Raw genomic sequence first — 20,204 nt, 5'->3', positions numbered from 1 at the left:
TTAGCTGGGGGAAGTAGGAAAAGCAGCAGCTCAAACCCAAGGATACTCTGGCCTGAAAGTGGCCATGAAACTGTCCGTGCCCGAAATAGCTTGTACTAGGACAGTGGGGGGTGTATGAAAGCAACCCACGCGTATCGCCGCCGCAGCGGCTTCGTCAGGGAAAAGTGGGTAAAGTGGTGTCAAACTTACGTTTAAATAGTAGCACTGATCCTCCATAATGAAAGCAGCTGCGCGGTTAAAGTGGACCGGAAGGCACACATGGCTGGGTGGGGAGAGAACAAACCGGAAGCGCTGGGTTTCTCCATGGAGACGGGTGGCGCGTGCGCAGATGCGCCTCAAAAGATGAGCCGCACTGCGCATGCGTCCAGGAGGGTCAGAGCAAGGAGCGCACAGCAGTGCTCGGAAAAGAGCACATAAGAAGCAAATAACAATAAAAACTGATAGCGTGTGTGCATATAGGTGATAGGGCAGTATATCATTGGAAGAGTTACCTAAAAAAAGGAATGTTATTAATGCATGTTAATACAACAACATAAATACAAATGGCTGCCAGATTAGATAATCTATGAATTATACACGCATCTACAAAAAGAGGCCGATAAATGGACAATCAAATGTTCGTAGTCCACATCCTGAAATCAATTTGACTGATAAAGTCTACAGGACATGGCGATCATGGAACCGAGGAGCAGACGACAGAATGTCACATACGTGTGATATTGCCCAAAGAATTACTTGTATTGTCTTTTTGCAAGCTTCCAAATGATCAACAAAAATTGATGTGAGGAAAAACATGAAACATGTCCAAAGTCCAAAGGACATATTCCGAAAGCCGCATTTTAAGGCCGATAGTCCATTGACATGTAGTCCAAGCATAGGCCAAATACAGGACCTATCTAGATAGAGAGAACGTCTTCCTCCGCCAAAATCCCGTCTAATGTCCATGTACACTCATAGGTTCCAGATCCATACTTGACGAAGTCGATAATTCATTGATACAGTCCAAACAGAGGCCAACTAAAGGACCCGTGTAGAGAGCCAGAGCGTCTTCCTCCGCCCAATTCCCATGTAGTGTCCATGAATGCTCTTACGGGTCCAATGCCCAAGTCGACACAGTCCAAATCGATCCAAGAGGGAGTCCGCCAACTTGCTTAAATATCCTAAACAAAAAGGTCTTCAACAGATCATGTACAGGGGAGCAGGACAGCCGACATCCAACGTCCAATATAGCCAAAAGGGTACTGGAGCATATCCAATGGAGAAACTATAGGAGGGATGACAATGATAAAGATATTAAATATGAAACCACAACCATAAAATAGATCAACTGCCCAGAAAACCAGTGAAGAGAAGTTCTTCATTTAATCCAGAGGGGGCAACTGATTTGAGCAGAAAAATCCATCTGGATTCAATTTGAAGAAGTAGTTTGCGTCTATCTCCTCCTCTCTCATTAGGGGTGAGTTTTTGCAGGCCCACCACCCTGAGGTTGGTTGAAGAACCACCATGTTTACTGAAAAAGTGTTCAGCCACTGGAGTAAGGACCTTTCCTTTTCTCAAATCTGAGGCAGCCAGATGTATCGTGGAAATGTGCTTCTGGATTCGTCTCCTCAACTCCTGCGAGGTCTGTCCCACGTATATTAATTTACACGGGCATATAAGAATGTAGATTACATCTCTAGATTTACAATTGATGTAACTCCTAAGGGGATGATGACTAAGGAGTGTGGGGTGAACGAACGAATCACGGGTCGAGACCATGTGGGGACAGATGTTACAGTCCCCACATGGAAATGAACCTCTCAAAATGATCCCTCTGTTCAACCTCACCGTGGGTCTTTGAAAGTGACTCCGGGTCAGTAAATCCCTCAGATTTGGAGCCCGCCTAGCTGTCATGAGGGGCCTATCACTCGTGACATCCATGGTTTGTGGGTCAATCCAGTGACGGCAACATTCTACATGCTGCCGAAAATCCACAAAGACAGCACTAGGCCTCCTGGTAGACCTATTGTGTCCAGCGTTGGCAGCATGTGCGAAAAGGCGGGTGAGTACCTTGATTTTTTCCTCCAACCCATCGCCTCATCTCTTCCTTCGTATGTTCGTGACTCCTCACACTTTATTGACATTTGTAGTCAGATTGAACTCTCTGGTGACTACCTTCTTGTTACGTGTGATGTTGAGTCGCTTTATTCTAATATCGGTCATAAGGAAGGAATTGAGGCGGTGACCTATTTCTTGGACAAGAATACTTCTATTGATAGAGGACATGATTCCTTTTTGGTGGATCTACTATCTTTTGTCCTCCATCATAACTTTTTTCTTTTCGATCGGGTTTACTACCTTCAGCGATCAGGCGTGGCGATGGGCGCGAAATGTGCACCAGCCTATGCTAACATCTTTTTGGGCTGGTGGGAAGAAAAATTCGTTTATCCTTTACCATCATTTGCTGCCCACGTACACGCCTGGTTTCGCTTTATCGATGACGTATTCATACTGTGGAGGGGTACAGAGGTAGAATGCATTGATTTCTTCAACAACTTGAATTCTAACACTCTCAATGTCTACCTTACCTACTCATTTTCCGCTAGTGAGGTCACCTTCCTGGACCTGAGGATCTTCCCATATGAGAACCATCTGGCGACAGACCTATTTCGCAAACCCACGGCAACAAATGCGCTTCTGGAATTCTCAAGTTTCCATCCCTGGCATACTAAGGTGGGTGTGCCTACGGGACAATTTTTACGTGTAAGACGTAATTGTACCCGCGATTGTGACTTTACAACTCAGGCTCGTGACCTCTCGGACCGCTTCCATCAAAGGGGTTACCCGAAACGCGTCATCTCTACAGCCTATCAAAGAGCTAAAGGCCAAAGTCAGAGGTCACTCCTTTCCTCTACGAGACCGTGTCAGGAGTCACCTATTAGGTTTATCACTGACTATAATAATAGTTGGAAACAGGTCAGTGATATCCTAATCAGACATTGGCCAATCCTTCGAGCTGACCCACAAACCATGGATGTCACGAGTGATAGGCCCCTCATGACAGCTAGGCGGGCTCCAAATCTGAGGGATTTACTGACCCGGAGTCACTTTCAAAGACCCACGGTGAGGTTGAACAGAGGGATCATTTTGAGAGGTTCGTTTCCATGTGGGGACTGTAACATCTGTCCCCACATGGTCTCGACCCGTGATTCGTTCGTTCACCCCACACTCCTTAGTCATCATCCCCTTAGGAGTTACATCAATTGTAAATCTAGAGATGTAATCTACATTCTTATATGCCCGTGTAAATTAATATACGTGGGACAGACCTCGCAGGAGTTGAGGAGACGAATCCAGAAGCACATTTCCACGATACATCTGGCTGCCTCAGATTTGAGAAAAGGAAAGGTCCTTACTCCAGTGGCTGAACACTTTTTCAGTAAACATGGTGGTTCTTCAACCAACCTCAGGGTGGTGGGCCTGCAAAAACTCACCCCTAATGAGAGAGGAGGAGATAGACGCAAACTACTTCTTCAAATTGAATCCAGATGGATTTTTCTGCTCAAATCAGTTGCCCCCTCTGGATTAAATGAAGAACTTCTCTTCACTGGTTTTCTGGGCAGTTGATCTATTTTATGGTTGTGGTTTCATATTTAATATCTTTATCATTGTCATCCCTCCTATAGTTTCTCCATTGGATATGCTCCAGTACCCTTTTGGCTATGTTGGACGTTGGATGTCGGCTGTCCTGCTCCCCTGTACATGATCTGTTGAAGACCTTTTTGTTTAGGATATTTAAGCAAGTTGGCGGACTCCCTCTTGGATCGATTTGGACTGTGTCGACTTGGGCATTGGACCCGTAAGAGCATTCATGGACACTACATGGGAATTGGGCGGAGGAAGACGCTCTGGCTCTCTACACGGGTCCTTTAGTTGGCCTCTGTTTGGACTGTATCAATGAATTATCGACTTCGTCAAGTATGGATCTGGAACCTATGAGTGTACATGGACATTAGACGGGATTTTGGCGGAGGAAGACGTTCTCTCTATCTAGATAGGTCCTGTATTTGGCCTATGCTTGGACTACATGTCAATGGACTATCGGCCTTAAAATGCGGCTTTCGGAATATGTCCTTTGGACATGTTTCATGTTTTTCCTCACATCAATTTTTGTTGATCATTTGGAAGCTTGCAAAAAGACAATACAAGTAATTCTTTGGGCAATATCACACGTATGTGACATTCTGTCGTCTGCTCCTCGGTTCCATGATCTCCATGTCCTGTAGACTTTATCAGTCAAATTGATTTCAGGATGTGGACTACGAACATTTGATTGTCCATTTATCGGCCTCTTTTTGTAGATGCGTGTATAATTCATAGATTATCTAATCTGGCAGCCATTTGTATTTATGTTGTTGTATTAACATGCATTAATAACATTCCTTTTTTTAGGTAACTCTTCCAATGATATACTGCCCTATCACCCATATGCACACACGCTATCAGTTTTTATTGTTATTTGCTTCTTATGTGCTCTTTTCCGAGCACTGCTGTGCGCTCCTTGCTCTGACCCTCCTGGACGCATGCGCAGTGCGGCTCATCTTTTGAGGCGCATCTGCGCACGCGCCACCCGTCTCCATGGAGAAACCCAGCGCTTCCGGTTTGTTCTCTCCCCACCCAGCCATGTGTGCCTTCCGGTCCACTTTAACCGCGCAGCTGCTTTCATTATGGAGGATCAGTGCTACTATTTAAACGTAAGTTTGACACCACTTTACCCACTTTTCCCTGACGAAGCCGCTGCGGCGGCGATACGCGTGGGTTGCTTTCATACACCCCCCACTGTCCTAGTGCAAGCTATTTCGGGCACGGACAGTTTCATGGCCACTTTCAGGCCAGAGTATCCTTGGGTTTGAGCTGCTGCTTTTCCTACTTCCCCCAGCTAACTACACACCTTGGCACGGAATTGCCTTGCATAGATATATATTTTCTCTTGGCATGCCATTCAATTCCTATGTGTGAGTCTGATGGTGAGATATATATACTTTATTATGTGCAGTATACTTGTACACTCTCTACAGTTGTAGGGGTGTCTGTTTATGCTAGCTTGGTGGGTTACATTGTATATTTCTCTACCAATCCATATATTGGATAGGGGGTGTTATGGTTACACTAGTTGTATTTTAATTGTTTTTATGTGTTTTTTGTGGTGTCCAATAAAATGTTTTTTGTTTATTTTCTACATTATGTGGTTGTGCAGGCCTATTTTTAGTCCAATCTGTTTTCGTTAACCCGTTAAATGTCGCTGTCGATCTGACAGCGGCATTTAATGTGATCGCTCCAGAAGCGCGTCACTAAACCCACCCATCATCGCCTGTGTCACATGACCGCAGATCACTGGGTTGACATGACAACCAGGGTCTGCAGGAGACCCCTGTGGTTGTAATTGCTGTGAGAGCCACCCGGCGTTCATAGCAAGTGAGCATTGCTACACACAGACGATCTGATCATTGCCTGTATGTAGTAGAGTCCATCAGACAACGAGCTTCTAACAACCAGCAAAAAAAGTAAAAACACCAGAATTATGTTTTTTTGGTCGTCACAAAATTAAAGATGTCAGCTCGGCACCCAAAAAATAATCCCTCACCCTGCCCCAGATCATGAAAAATGGAGACACTACGGGTCTTGGAAAATGACGCAATTTTTTTTTTTTACACAAACTTTGGATTTTTTTTTTCACCATTTAAATAATAAACAACCGTTACATGTTTGGTATCTACGAACTCGTGATGACCTGGAGAATCATAATGGCAGGTTAGTTTTAGCATTTGGTGAACATGTTAAAAAAAAAAAATCCAGAAAACAGTTGTGAAATTGCACTTTTTTTTTTGCATTTTCACCGCACATGGAATTTTTTGTCCCTTTTGTCGAGTACACAGTATGGTAAAACCAATGGTGTTGTTCAAAAGTACAACTCGTCCCACAAAAATCAAGCCCTCACGTGGCCATATTGATGGAAAAATAAAAACGTTATGGCTCTGGGAAGAAGGGGAGCGAAAAACAGAAACGCAAAAACCTAAAAGGGCTGCGGCTTGAAGGGGCTAAATCAGTGTTAATGAACGTGTTTCAAATAACATCAACAGTCTGCTCATTAAAAGGGTCTTAAAAAATGTTGCTCAATATGAATTCCATGCTTTCTATAGCATTTCCCAGCACAAGATTAGCTGGTGACCACACTGCAGCTATTCCTTCCAAAACCTTCAACTCCTCACATTGTAAACATAACAGACATTAATATCTTATATTAAGGAGATGACTCATGACTTACATGACTGGCTTTCTATGTGTCATCTATGCTCTGATAGGCTACTGGACGCCACCAGATTTAATTCTTCTCACATTTCTTACCATATTATAATTCTTTCCTGACTGTTTTATGTTTGGAAAACTGCTATTACATCAAAATGCATACCTAATTCCTATCTTATCCCTTGCTCTAACCACATGAATATGTGTGTAAGGCCGGCGTCACAATTCCATAGAATACGGTCGAGTGCTATGTGAGAAAACATTGCATAGCACTCGGACCAGTGTTAATCTATGGGGCAGCTCACATCACTGTATTTTTTTCTCAGGCGTATTCCACGTGCGTGTAAAATCACAGCATGCTGCGATTGTACGCGTATATCGGCCAAGACTCGCCAATGCAAGCCTATGGGTGCAAGAAAAATTCTGACGCCACACGGACCATCCGTCTAGCTTGCGACAAATACGCACACATTTTCCTCATTTCAGTCCATTGAGAAATTTTATACAATGGGGAAAGTAAGTGAGAAATGTAAAGCCATACACATGTCATACGGATGTCATATGGATACAATGGTGGGAGAAAATCGCATCATCGCATTGCAAACGCATTACACATGGATTTACCATACGGAGAACACTTGTGCGACTCTCGGCAGGGAGACTCAGACCGATTTTCCATACGTTTAGTGTTACCCCGGCCTAAGGCAGCGGCTTTCACAATAAGGTAGTGAGGCAGTGACCCAAGATAGTTCAACTCAAATGTCTTTATTTTGCCAACTTACGAAAACGCAAAACATTATCCTCTAATTCATAGCCGGATCATCCAGAACAGACCGTATCAATCTTTTACCGTGGGCGACTGCACCACCATGTAACTTGTGGGTGCGGCAATAGCTTTGCTCCATCTCGCTCTGACCTGTGTTCATTCTTACACAGACCTTTAATACATCATGGACACGGGCTTCTCCCAAGACCTGGAGTGGAGGAAATATCCATCCCAGTACCTTCCTACAGATCTCTCCAAAAATAAGTGCCCATGTCAGATTTTCCTAAATCTGACTTGGTCAAATAACTTGACCAGTCCACGCTCATTTTTACTTTGCATTGTAACCACATCTGTAGCTGTAATTACAGTGCTCTCCAGCAGTTTCAGTATGTTTCTATGCACATCCTGTGGGATATGTAATGATCCTCATATATTATCCACCTCACTGTCTCGCATACCTCAACCTCTGTTCAAACTTGGGGGTTGATCACTTGTCGCCATACAGGGTACCCGTGAAAAGACATCCGCATTTCCTTGCCTCTTCCCAGCTCTATGTTCCACCGAGAAACTAAAGTTTTGTAATGACAAAAACCATCTGGTGACTCGAGCATTCCTCTCTTTGGCATTTTTCATTCAGACCAAGGGTGAATGATCCGTTACCAAGCGAAATTTTTGCCCAAGTAAATGAAACTTAGAGACCTCAAGGCCCACTTAATGGCCCAGTACTCTTTCTGTACTGCGTTATAATTTTTCTCTTCTTGGGTAAGTTTCCTACTCAAGTATTTGATCGGATTTTTTTCTCCGTTCACCTCATGTGACAGAACTACTCTTATGCCTACCTCAGAGGCATCCGTTTGTACAACAAAGCTTTTCTTATAGTTGGGACTGGTAAGTACGGGCTGTCCGCACAATGCCAACTTCATAGACTGGAATGCTTCCTCCACAGGTTTCCGCCGAACCATGACAGATTTCCTTCCCTTTAAGGGTATGTCCACACGTTGTGGATTTGTGTGCGGATTTTTCCGTGCAGATTCAGAAAAATCTGCAGGTAAAATGCCCTGCGTTTTACCTGCGGATTTTCTGCAGTTTTTGTGTGGATTTCATCTGCTTTTTTACACCTGCGGATTCCAACTATGGAACAGGTGTAAAACGCTGCAGAATCCGCACAAAGAATTGACATGCTGCAGAAAATAAACTGCAGCGTTTCCTCGCGGTATTTTCCGCAGCATGTGCACTGCGGATTTGGTTTTCCATAGGTTTACATGGTACTGTAAACCGCATGGAAAACTGTGAATCCGCAGCCAAATCCGCAACGTGTGCACATACCCTACGACAGTGTTCCCCAACTCCGGTCCTCAAGAGCCACCAACAGGTCATGTTTTGAGGATATCCTTAGTATCGCACAGGTTATTGAATGCTTGCCTGTCCATGTGATGCAATAATCACCTGTGCAATACTAAGGGAATCCTGAAAACATGATCTGTTGGTGGCTCTTGAGGACCGGAATTGGGGGACACTGCCCTAAGAGATAAGTCAAAGGTGCCCATCTCCCGTCAAAATTAGGTATATGGTAATACCCAAGGATGCTGATGAATGTTCTTAGCTGTTTTGTAGTAAGAGGGATGGTTTCAGTTTTGTTTATTTGGGGTTTGAAAACCAGCGGGAAATCACATTCCTCAAGTACTGGGCTTCCTCGAGATCTAGTGCACATTTTTGGGTTTGTTGTCAAGCCCACAGCTCTGAGCAAATCCTTTGGGACAAGTGGGTATGCCAGTTGGTACTATAGATGATAATATCTATGTACGCAGATGCATATTTCCATCAGCCTCTGAAATGTGGCCGGGGCCCCATGTAACCCAAAAGGCAGGATGACATAGTGATAGAGACCCTCCGGTGTAATGAAGGCATTCTTTTCTTTCGCCAACTCTGTCAGAGGCACCTGACTGGGTCTGCCCCAGTCTCTCAATCGTCTCATCTACCTAGGGCATTGGATAAAAGTTAAAATTTGACATTTCATTCAATTTCCAGAAATTGTTGCAAAATCGTCATGATTCGTACGGCTTTGGAGTCGGTACAATGCGATTAGCCTACTCACGCCTGGACTCCTCAATAACTTGTAGCTGGATCATTTGTTTCACCTCAGCCACGATGGCTTGCCTTGGCTCCGGTACATGGTATATTTCAATTCGCTTCCTTACCTGAGCTTCGGTGACAATGTCATGGTGAATCACACATGTACAGCCGGGCAGCTCTGAGAATACGTCCACATTCTGCTGCACTAATTTCTGAGCCTCTCGTCGCTGCTGTTCAGAGAGCGTTGCTTAGCTTTACCTCGTTCCTGGCCTCCTCCAGGGCCAATGTTGGACGGTCTACAATGGTTACGACTGGAGTTCCATCTATAGCCATACATTCCCGGTCTTTCCACGCCTTTAACAGATTAATATGATATAGCATCTCAGGTTTCCACTTCATGGGCTGATATACCCTGTAATTCACCTCCCCAACCTTTTTCCGAACTTCAAATGGCCCTTGCCACTTGGCCATGAGCTTACTTTCTACAGTGAGCATCAAAACTAATACCCTATGTGCTGTACGGTCAGCTCTACCTTGCCTGGGCATCCACTAGATGTTCCTTTACAGTCTGTGTCACAGCCGCAATCCAGTCCTGCATACTCGCAATGTGCTCTATTGTGTTTTTATTAGGAGTAAGCTTCTGTTCCCATGTCTCTTTGACTATGTCCAGCAGGCCCCTGGTATGTCTACCGTGTAATAGTTTGAATGGAGAGAACTCCGTTGAGGACTGCGATATCTCCCAGATGGCAAACATTAAATAGGGCAGTAACATATCCCAATCCTTCCAATCACGAGAGACCACTTTCATTAGCATAAATTTAAGGGTTTTGTTAAATCCACTAGACCATCTGTCTGTTTGTGGTACATCAATGTGCATAATTGCTTTATCTGGAGCAGTTTACACAATTCTTTTGTAACCTTCGACACAAAAGGAGTCTCCTGATCTGGAAGGTTCTCCTTAGGTAGCTCAAGGCGACAAAACATGTAAAACAGCTACTGGGCAATAAGTTTTGCCGAGGTGTGACGGAGCGGAATTGCCTCCAGGTAACTAGTAGCATAGTCTACTACCACTAATGTGTTGGTGGCCACGGGCTTTATTTTACTATGGACCTTACCAGATCCATAGCAATACTCTCAAAAGGTACCTCTACAATAGCCAGAGGAACCAATGGACTATGGAAAGTTGTGGTTGGTGTGATCAGCTGACACTCTGGGCATGACTCACAATCCTCTGAACCGCAGCAAAAATCCCGGGCAAGAAGAACAGATGAAGAATATGCTCTAGCTTCTTTTACACCCCTAGGTCACAATTGAAGATGTGTTTGTGGGCCATCTCAAGCACCACCCAGCGGTATGATTGACCAGGATTTTTTCCACCCCATATAGTAACTCGTGGTTGACTGCCATACGTGGAAAAAATGCTTCTGCCCATGGATGCTCAGCCACCCTATTTACCTCTACTACCATTTCCTGTGCTCAGGTCAGTGTGGGATCCTGGAGCTCAGCTGTCCCAAAAATCCTTTCAGCGCTGTTATTGTTGTGGTGTCCTTGACCTCTCCTGGCAAGACTTCTAGAGGAAACCTATCGGGTTTATACTCCTTCCCTATGAGGGTGATCCCTATGGCAGGCATCCCTCACTCGGGATCTTCGGGTTCCGCACCTGGACAAACCTTTACCCTGGGAGGGGTATTTTTTTCTGCCATAGGAACCAGAACAGGTGCAAGTCTCTTCCCAGAACAGTCCTATAGGGAAGAATTTTTACAAAGTTTAACCTTTCCACACGGAGTGCAAAAAGTAACCACGACTGTCGGATACTCCCTACATATACAAATGACCCCGATTTATCCCCCAGTGTGTTCTAAATCAGAGATCAGTGACCCATGGACGAATGTCACTAAGCTCCGAGTCCAAGAGAGCCTCCGCCCGTTGTCAGTTGACAAGTACCTGACAGTGATGGGGTAGACTATCTGAGCATACATCGATACCCGTCAAGTCCATGGGTTCAGCAGTAGGGGCAATTGGCAGTCATATGTCCTGGCCCTTGGCACTGCCACAACCTGATAGCAGCAGCATCGCTTTACCATGAGAATGGTTTAGGGAAAACTGGTCTCCTGCCACCCTCACTCCGGGGTACCACCACAGTATGAGCTCTATTGTGACTGACCCCAGCAGAGGGTCGTGTCCCTTTCCCAGCTCCTGGGCTTGCAGGGGTCAGCCTGATTTCCACTGTGGGGCAGAGTCCTAGGTGGCCACATAATGCTCGATCAGGCTAACCACCTGATTAAGTTGCCCGGGTCCCCTTGCCCCACTTAGCACTGTATGGCTACTGGCAGAGTTCACACCAACCGGTCGACTATTTCCCTCTGTACCATCTGGGCTCAAGGTCTCAGGCAGTATCCATCCATTTATTAGAGGTATCAAGACCCTATGCCTGAATCCTGGCAGGTTGGGCTTCCACAAACTACCACTGGTACACACGCTGCGTCCGTGCATATGGATTAACCCCCAGCCAGGCAAGGACTTCACCTTTGAGTTTCCCATAGTCCTGGGCTTCCTCCCGGCTGAGTTCAATGTAAGCCTTCTGAGTATCTCCCATCAGGAACAAGGCCACCACTTTAATCCACTGGGAAAATGTCAAGCTCTCCTGCTCTGCTGTTCATTCAAACAAGGGGAGGAAAACTTCCATGTTGTGCTCCAGACTAATCTTTCTCAGTACTGACCTGACTTTGTCCCAGGCCTCGAGATGTACCGGGTCGGCGGGGGGCACTCTCACAAGGCTGCAATCTGTTGTAGAATTAGGCTGTTAGTTTGTTTCTGCTGTCTTAGCTGCTGCTGAAACTCCTGCAACTTCTGCTGCTGCGACTGGGAGAGGACCATCTGCTTTAGTATTTCCTCCATCTTGTCAGCAGGCCTGAGCTGTAGCATTGCAGGCTTGATCAGTGACATGTAGCTTTCTTTGGGGTATGCCTGCCCGCATTGTCCACCATATGTAAGGCACCGGCTTTCACGACAGTGCAGTAGTGAGCTAGCGACGCAAGATAGTCCAACTCAAATGTGTTTATTTTGGCAACTTAGGAAAACTCAAACGTTTTCCTCCAGTTCACAGCCAGATGGTCAATAACCGTCTGTGTCAATCCATTGCCGAGGTCTACTGCACCACCGTGTAACTTGTGTGAGACAATGGTTTTACTCTCTCTGGCTCTGACCTGTGTTCAGTCTCACACAGACCTAACATACGCAGAGCTCCTGCTCTGCTGCTTGCAAAACTGATACACCCAAACCTTAACTAAAAGTTTAAATAGCAATCATGGACACGGGCCACTCCCAAGACCTGCAGTGGAGGGAGAGATCTGTCCCATAACCTTCCTACAGATTTCTCCAAAAATAAAAGCCCATGTCAAATTTTCCTAAATCTGACTTGGTTAAATAGCTTGACCAGTCCACACTCTCTTACTTTGCATTGTAACCACAGCTGTAGCTGTAATTACAATGATCTCCAGCGAGTTCATTATGTTTCTATGCACATCCTGGGGGACACATAACGAGCCTCGTATATGATCCCCCTCACTGCCTCACATGTGTCATGTATACTGCCGACTACACATTGTGTCTCCTGTGCAAACACAGGAGTTAGCCTCACTTATCAATTGTCACTCATTTGTATAACCTGAGTAGAAATGAGAATGCCCTGAGTGTCTACTAATGTACGGTATCTCATTAGTTTTATAACTTCGCCACATTCTGTGAATGTACGTGTTGGTGTTTATAAAGGCAAAGGATCTGACATGTATTTTTTATTTTCCGTCTTTGTAGGATGTTAAGTTGACAGCGAGCAACGATGATTACTATTTTGTATTTGAAGATTATCTGTATCAGGTATGTCATATCAGATTATGGTCGCATTTAATTTGTTTGAATTACGTGATGTTTAATATGTTTTTCAATCACTTCTTCCAGTGCTCACATTTTATGACAGGCTGCCTTTACAAGAAGGGCAAATGTTAGATTTGAGTATTTATTGAGCCTGAGGAAAGCAAAAACATTGTAAAGCATAAGCCAATCTGCCCTAAAAGAGGATAAGTTCTATTCTGACCACAATCAGACTAGATCAACAGTCAAATCAGTATTCCTTCAAAACAGATAATAACCCATTAACCCATAGCTGTATGTTACATGGTGGCTTTAGTAGGTCTAGCCTGCTTCTATTACATTTGTTAGTGATAATTGGTCTATAATACTTACAAAAAATCTCAGAATTCACAATTTTATTTTAAAAAAAAATAGCTCAAATCCGCATTATAAAAAATGTTATCAATTTAAAAACATTTGATAATACAAAATGGGAAACTCTGTTAATAGTCTTTAAAAAGTATATCTAGACCAGACCTGGGAAAAATGGGGCCCTATTGGCCACAAATGGCCTGTAGGCTATTTCTATCCATCCCATGGGCTGAGACAGCCAAAGTACTGGAAACAGTGATCCACGGGCTGCACCATGTGGCCACCCACCTCCACCCGACATGAAGATACCAGTGAATGCAATGGTGGAGAAGAGAGCTCTTGGTTCCCTTTTCTGCCGATGCTACTGGTTCTCACAGGCACAAAGACGTCACCATATTACATCTGCTGGGCAGAGCAACAGTCTGGACATTGCACAGACATGAGAACGGGTGAAAGGTGAGTGGTTTAATTTTTTGTATTTGTCAGTCAGCAGTTGAAGGAAATTGCAGGGTCCATCACTGGCTGTGTGGGGGATCATAAGTGTTTATTTCATAAATCAGTAGTACCCATGAAAATAGGCAACTTTTATCATTTATCTTAGAGAAGTTTGCTTATTTCTCTTCCTGGATTCATCTTCTACTCTCAATACATAACTCGCCCCTCAAAGAAGAAAACCCTTATACGGCTATGTCAATGCAAAAAAAATTAGGGCTCTTGGAGGAGAGAAAAAAAGGTAAAGCACAAAAATGGAAAATTGCCGGTCATGAATGGGTTAGTATACTAACCGTTCACTGCCTTCTTCCGAACACTAGAAACTTGATTTACTGTGCATCTAGAAAGTTAAAGGGAACCTGTCACCCCCAAAATCGATGATGAGGTAAGCCCACTGTCATCAGGGGCTTATCTACAGCATTCTGTAATGCTGTAGATAAGCCCCCGATGTATCCTGAAAGAGGAGAAAAAGAGGTTATATTTTACTCACCCAGGGGCGGTCCCGCTGCGGTCCGGTCCGATGGGTGTCTCAGGTCCGCTCCAGCGCCTCCTATCTTCATTCCATGACGACCTCTTCTGGTCTTCACGCCACGGCTCCGGCGCAGGCGTACTTTGTCCTGTTGAGGGCAGAGCAAACTACTGTAGTGTGCAGGCGCCGGGCCTCTCTGATTTTTCCCAGCGCCTGCGCACTGCAGTACTTTGCTCTGCCCTCAACAGGGCAGACAAAGTACGCCTGCGCCGGAGTCGCGGCGTAAAGACCAGAAGAGGACATCATGGAATGAAGATGGGAGGCGCTGTACCGGACCTGAGACGCCCATCGGAGTGGGACCGCCCCTGGGTGAGTATAATCTAATGTCTTTTTCTCCTCTTTCAGGTTACATCGGCGGCTTATCTACAGCATTACAGAATGCTGTATATAAGCCCCTGATGACGGTGGGCTTACCTCACCATCGATTTTGGGGGTGACAGGTTCCCTTTAATGAACAATTAAAAAAAAAATTCTGTTTGATAAGGGACGAGTTACCCTCCAAAAATTCTAGGTTATAGTTATTAAAGGAAGAACTCTCCCTTCACCTCTATTGAGGTTCTATATTTACTATTAACGCCAAACTCGACTACTAATAATTAATATCCACTTAGTAATGCCTTAATGTTATCTGAACCTTATACTATATACTAGCTGAGACAAAACAGTGTATCATTAAAAGATATTTACTACACACAAGTCTTCAGGCTATTACATACATACATATTTTTACCCAAGCTGGCGACAGATTTTGTACATTTGCCCACTGACAAAAACATGAATAGACTATAATTTTAAGGGTAGGTTAATTTTAACATTGAGAGATAGAATATCAATAATAAAATCCAGAAAATAACTTTGTATAAATTATATAAATGTATTTGCATTATGTAGTGAGAAATAAGTATTTGATCCCCTACCAGCCGTTAAGAGTTCTGGCTCCTACAGACCAGATAGACGCTCCTAATCAACTCGTTACCTGCATGAAAGACAGCTTTCTTACATAGTCACCTTTATACAAGACTCCTGTCCACAGACTCAATTAGTCAGTCAGACTCTAACCTCTAAAACATGGGCACGACCAAAGCGCTTTATAAGGATGTCAGGGACAGGATAATAGACCTGCACAAAGCTGGAATGGGCTACAAAACCATAAGTAAGATGCTGGGTGAGAAGGAGACAACTGTTGGTGCAATAGTAAGAAAATGGAAGAAATACAAAATGACTGTCAATCAACATTGATCTGGGGCACCATGCAATATCTCACCTCATGGGGTATCCTTGATCATGAGGAAGGTGAGAGAGCAGCCTAAAACTACACAGGGGGAACTTGTTAATGATCTCAAGGCAGCTGGGACCACAGTCACCAAGAAAACCATTGGTAACACATTACGCCGTGAAGGTTTAAAATCCTGCAGTGCCTGCAAGGTCCCCCTGCTCAAGAAGGCACATGTGCAGGCCTGTCTGAAGTTTGCCAATGAACACCTGGATGATTCTGTGAGTGTTTGGGAGAAGGTGCTGTTGTCAGATGAGACAAAAATGGAGGTCTTTGGCATTAACTCAACTCGCCGTGTTTGGATGAAGAGAAATGCTGCCTATGACCCAAAGAACACTGTCCCCACGACCCAAAGAACACTGTCCCCACTGTTAAGCATGGAGATGGAAACATTATGTTTTGGGGTTTTTTCTCTGCTAAGGGCACAGGACTACCTCACCACATCAATGGGAGAATGGATGGAGCCATGTACCGTAAAATCCTGAGTGACAACCTCCTTCCCTTCACCAGGACATTAAAAATGGGTCGTGGCTGGGTCTTCCAGCAAGACAATGACCTAAACATACAGGCAACAAAGGAATGCCTGAAAAAGAAGCACATTAAGGTCATGTAGTGGCTTAGCCAGTCCCCAGACCTTAATCTCATAGAAAACGTATGGAGGGAGTTGAAGCTCTGAGTTGCCAAGCGTCAAGATCTTAATGATTTAGAGATGATCTGCAAAGAGGAGTGGACCAAAATTCCTCCTGACATGTGCGCAAACCTCATCATCAACTACAAAAAATGTTTGCTGTGCTTGCCAAAAAAGGTTTTGACACCAAGTATTAAGTCTTGTTTGCCAGAGGGATCAAATACTTAATTCTCACTGCAAAATGCAAATAAATTCATACAATGTGATTTTTCTGGATTTTATTTTTGATATTACTGTATTTTCTGGCGTATAAGACTACTTTTTAACCCCTGAAAATCTTCTTAAAAGTCGGGGGTCGTCTTATACGCCGGGTGCCGTCTTGTACGCCGAGTGCAGACACCAATGTGTATATGGTGGGTGGGGGGGAGTGGTCCCGATGACGAAGAGGGGGCGTCTCACAGGAAACTGTGAGTGGAGTATCCCCCATTACCTCATTGTAGCTGCAGCATGGGGTCTCTGTGCTGGGGAGAGGCGGCAGCTGCTGCTCCTCTTTGTGCCACATGGGTGCTGTGCTGTGGGGCGGTGGCCGCCGCCGCTCCCCAGCTCCCCACACTGCAGCTACAATGAGGTAATGGGGGATACTCCACTCACACTTTCCTGTGAGATGCCCCCTCTTCGTCATCAGGACCACTCCCCCCCCCAAAAGGCACATTAGTCACCGGCCCTATAAGACGACATACGGCATATAAGAAGACCCCCGACTTTTAAGAAGATTTTATATTTTAACTGGAAAAGTTGGGGGGTCGTCTTATACGCCCAGTCGTCTTATATGCCGGAAAATACGGGTATATCTCGAAATGATATTTCAGTTTTTCTCTTTTATTAAATTTTCTAAAAGTCTACATTTCTGTTTTCTTTCAGTCAGGATGGGGTGCAGAGTGTACATTAATGTGAAAAAATTAACTTTGTTGAATTTACCAAATGGCTCCAATGAAATAAAGAGTGAAAAATTTAAAGGGGTCTGAATACTTTCCGTACCCACTGTATATATACAAAACATGCACTATACTTATCTCTATATAAATATGTACATTTTGGGCACTTTTCTTCTACACTGCGCGAAAGTGTACATAGCCCTTATTTATACTTTATTCTGACTTTTATGTTTGCAGTATTCGCTCATTTTAAACTACTACCTTTAACCCCTTAGTGACTAGGCCAAATTTTTCAACTCTGACACATGTCACTTTATGTGGTAATAACTCTCGAATGTTTCAACATATCCCATTGATTTTGAGATTTTTTTTGTGACACTTTATATTTTGACAATGGTAAATTTAGGTCGTTTATTAACATTAACAATTTTCTAACTTTTAATGGTTATCCCTTTAATTTCTTCACGACCTTGGACATACTCAGTAGATCTTGGTCGGCTTGGACTTACCGACTTTGGACATATTGTGTACTTCCTGTCGATTTTGCGCTCAGAGGAGCTGATATCACAGCTGACACCCGACACTATGTACATGTTTGGTACTGCTGTATCCGGGATAACCTGCCCCATAAAACTGTCCCACTAGTTAATCCCTTCACTGAAAACCGTAAAATAAAAACGGGGCAAAAAATTTTTTTTCATCATATTGCAAAAAAAAAAGTGGAATATAAATGCAATCAAAAAGACGAATGTAAATAAAAATGGTATCAATGAAAACATCATCTTGTCCTGCAAAAAACAATCCACCATATAGCTCCATCAGTGGATAAATAAAAACGTTATAGCTCTCAGAATGAAGCAATGCAAAAAAAAATGTTTTCTATTAAATGGTTTTTACTGTGTAAAAGCGCCAAAACATAACTAAAAGCTATAATCGTGTAAATCTGCATTATCAATTTTACCACACGCAGAATGACATAAAAAAATAGTAATAATTCCTGAATTGCTGGTTTTTGTTCATTCTGCATCCCAAAAATCAGAATAGAAAGTGATCAAAAAATGTCATTAACTCAAAAATGGTACCAATAAAAACGTCAACTCAACTTGCAAAAAAAAAGCATGACTCTGTCGGCAGAAATCTGGAAAAATTGTAGCTCTCAAATGATGGCGACGCAAAAACTACTTTTTACAGTAAAAAAGCATTTTTTAGTGTGTGACACATGCCAAATGATATAAATCTGGTATCGCTATAACAGCACCGACCTGAAGAATAAAATCGCCTAATCACTTATACATGAGGAATGGCGTAAAAAATTAATATTATAAATTCTTCACCTGCTATTGATATTTTCATTCTGCCTCCAAAGATTGCAGATTTAGGTTTGGCTCATATTTATCCTGCACTCTGCGCTGAGCGTTTGCACCAGTGTTTCCATGTAAATTTATGAAAAATGTGATTGAGGGACCCCTCAGCAGAAAATTCCCTATAAAGAAGCAGATGGAAGCACTGTGGACACTGGCCTGTGATCTGACGGTGTCCATATTTTTAGCTGTGCATAAAACTACCTTCTGCCGCAGTTTTGTACACTTCTGAAAAGGACACCACTGAACACAGTGCAGACAGTCCAGAGTAAAGGTACCTTCACACGAAGCGACGCTGCAGCGATAGCGACAACGATGCCGATCGCTGCAGCGTCGCTGTTTGATCGCTGGGGAGCTGTCACACAGACCGCTCTCCAGCGACCAACGATGCCGAGGTCCCCGGGTAACCAGGGTAAACATCGGGTTGCTAAGCGCAGGGCCGCGCTTAGTAACCCGATGTTTACCCTGGTTACCAGCGTAAAAGTAAAAAAAACAAACAGTACATGCTCACCTGCGCGTCCCCCAGCGTCTGCTTCCTGACACTGACTGAGCTCCGGCCCTAACAGCACAGCGGTGACGTCACCGCTGTGCTTTCACTTTCACTTTAGGGCCGGCGCTCAGTAAGTGTCAGGAAGCAGACGCTGGGGGACACGCAGGTGAGTATGTACTGTTTGTTTTTTTTACTTTTACGCTGGTAACCAGGGTAAACATCGGGTTACTAAGCGCGGCCCTGCGCTTGGTAACCCGATGTTTACCCTGGTTACCAGTGTAAAACATCGCTGGTATCGTTGCTTTTGCTTTCAAACACAACGATACACGGCGATCGGACGACCAAATAAAGTTCTGGACTTTATTCAGCAACCAGCGACATCACAGCAGGATCCTGATCGCTGCTGCGTGTCAAACTAAACGATATCGCTAGCGAGGACGCTGCAACGTCACGGATCGCTAGCAATATCGTTACAAAGTCGTTTCGTGTGAAGGTACCATAACTCTGCTGACTCACTATAGTGAACAAGCTATTGAACTCGCTATACACCCAGGTGGCGGGGATTTTGTTACTACATTTTTAAATGTCACTCGTCCCTTTCTGAGCCCTGCCCCGTGCACCCAAACAGTAGTTTATCCCCCCATATGGGGTATCTGCCTACTCGGGAGAAGTTATACAACAATTTGTATGATGCAATTTCTCCTGTTAATTTTAACATTTTTTTTGGGGGGGGGGATGTGATTTTTTTTTATTTTCACAGCTCAAAGTTATAAACTTTTGTGAAGCACCTGGTGGTTCAAGGTGCTCACCATGCATTCCTTGAGGGGTCTAGTTTCCAAAATGGGGTCACCTGGGGGGTTTCTATGGTTTAGACACATCAGGGGCTCTCAACATCTGACATGGCGTTCATTAATGATTCCAGAAAATTTTGTTTTCAAAAAGTCAAATGGCACTCCTTCCCTTCCAAGCCCTGCCGTGCGCCTGAACAGTTGTCTTCATCCACATGTTGGATATCGTCGTGCTCAGGAGACATTGCCCAACAAATTTTATGGTCCAATTGGAAAAAAAAAATAAAAAATTGGGGCTAAAATAATTTTTGTGGGAAATTCTTTTTAAATAGCTTTTGCTATACTGTAAAATGCAGCTTTTAA

The 20,204-nt window shown here is 44.0% G+C and overlaps 1 protein-coding gene across 1 annotated transcript in view; it reads left to right on the top strand.

The window, feature by feature from the left end:
* The window catches only part of TBC1D19 (TBC1 domain family member 19), a 314,406-nt gene that overhangs the window by 186,462 nt on the left and 107,740 nt on the right, over nucleotides 1-20,204 (top strand). The window contains exon 13 of the mRNA XM_077279938.1: nucleotides 12,938-13,000. Within this exon, the coding sequence (XP_077136053.1) occupies nucleotides 12,938-13,000 (63 nt within the window). The remainder of the gene's footprint in view (nucleotides 1-12,937; nucleotides 13,001-20,204) is intronic.

Source organism: Ranitomeya variabilis, chromosome 1, assembly GCF_051348905.1.
Source record: "Ranitomeya variabilis isolate aRanVar5 chromosome 1, aRanVar5.hap1, whole genome shotgun sequence".
In the NCBI taxonomy this organism is placed as follows: domain Eukaryota; kingdom Metazoa; phylum Chordata; class Amphibia; order Anura; family Dendrobatidae; genus Ranitomeya; species Ranitomeya variabilis.
The sequence above is the reverse complement of the archived record's forward strand: the minus strand, read 5'-3'. Positions and strand labels throughout refer to the sequence as shown.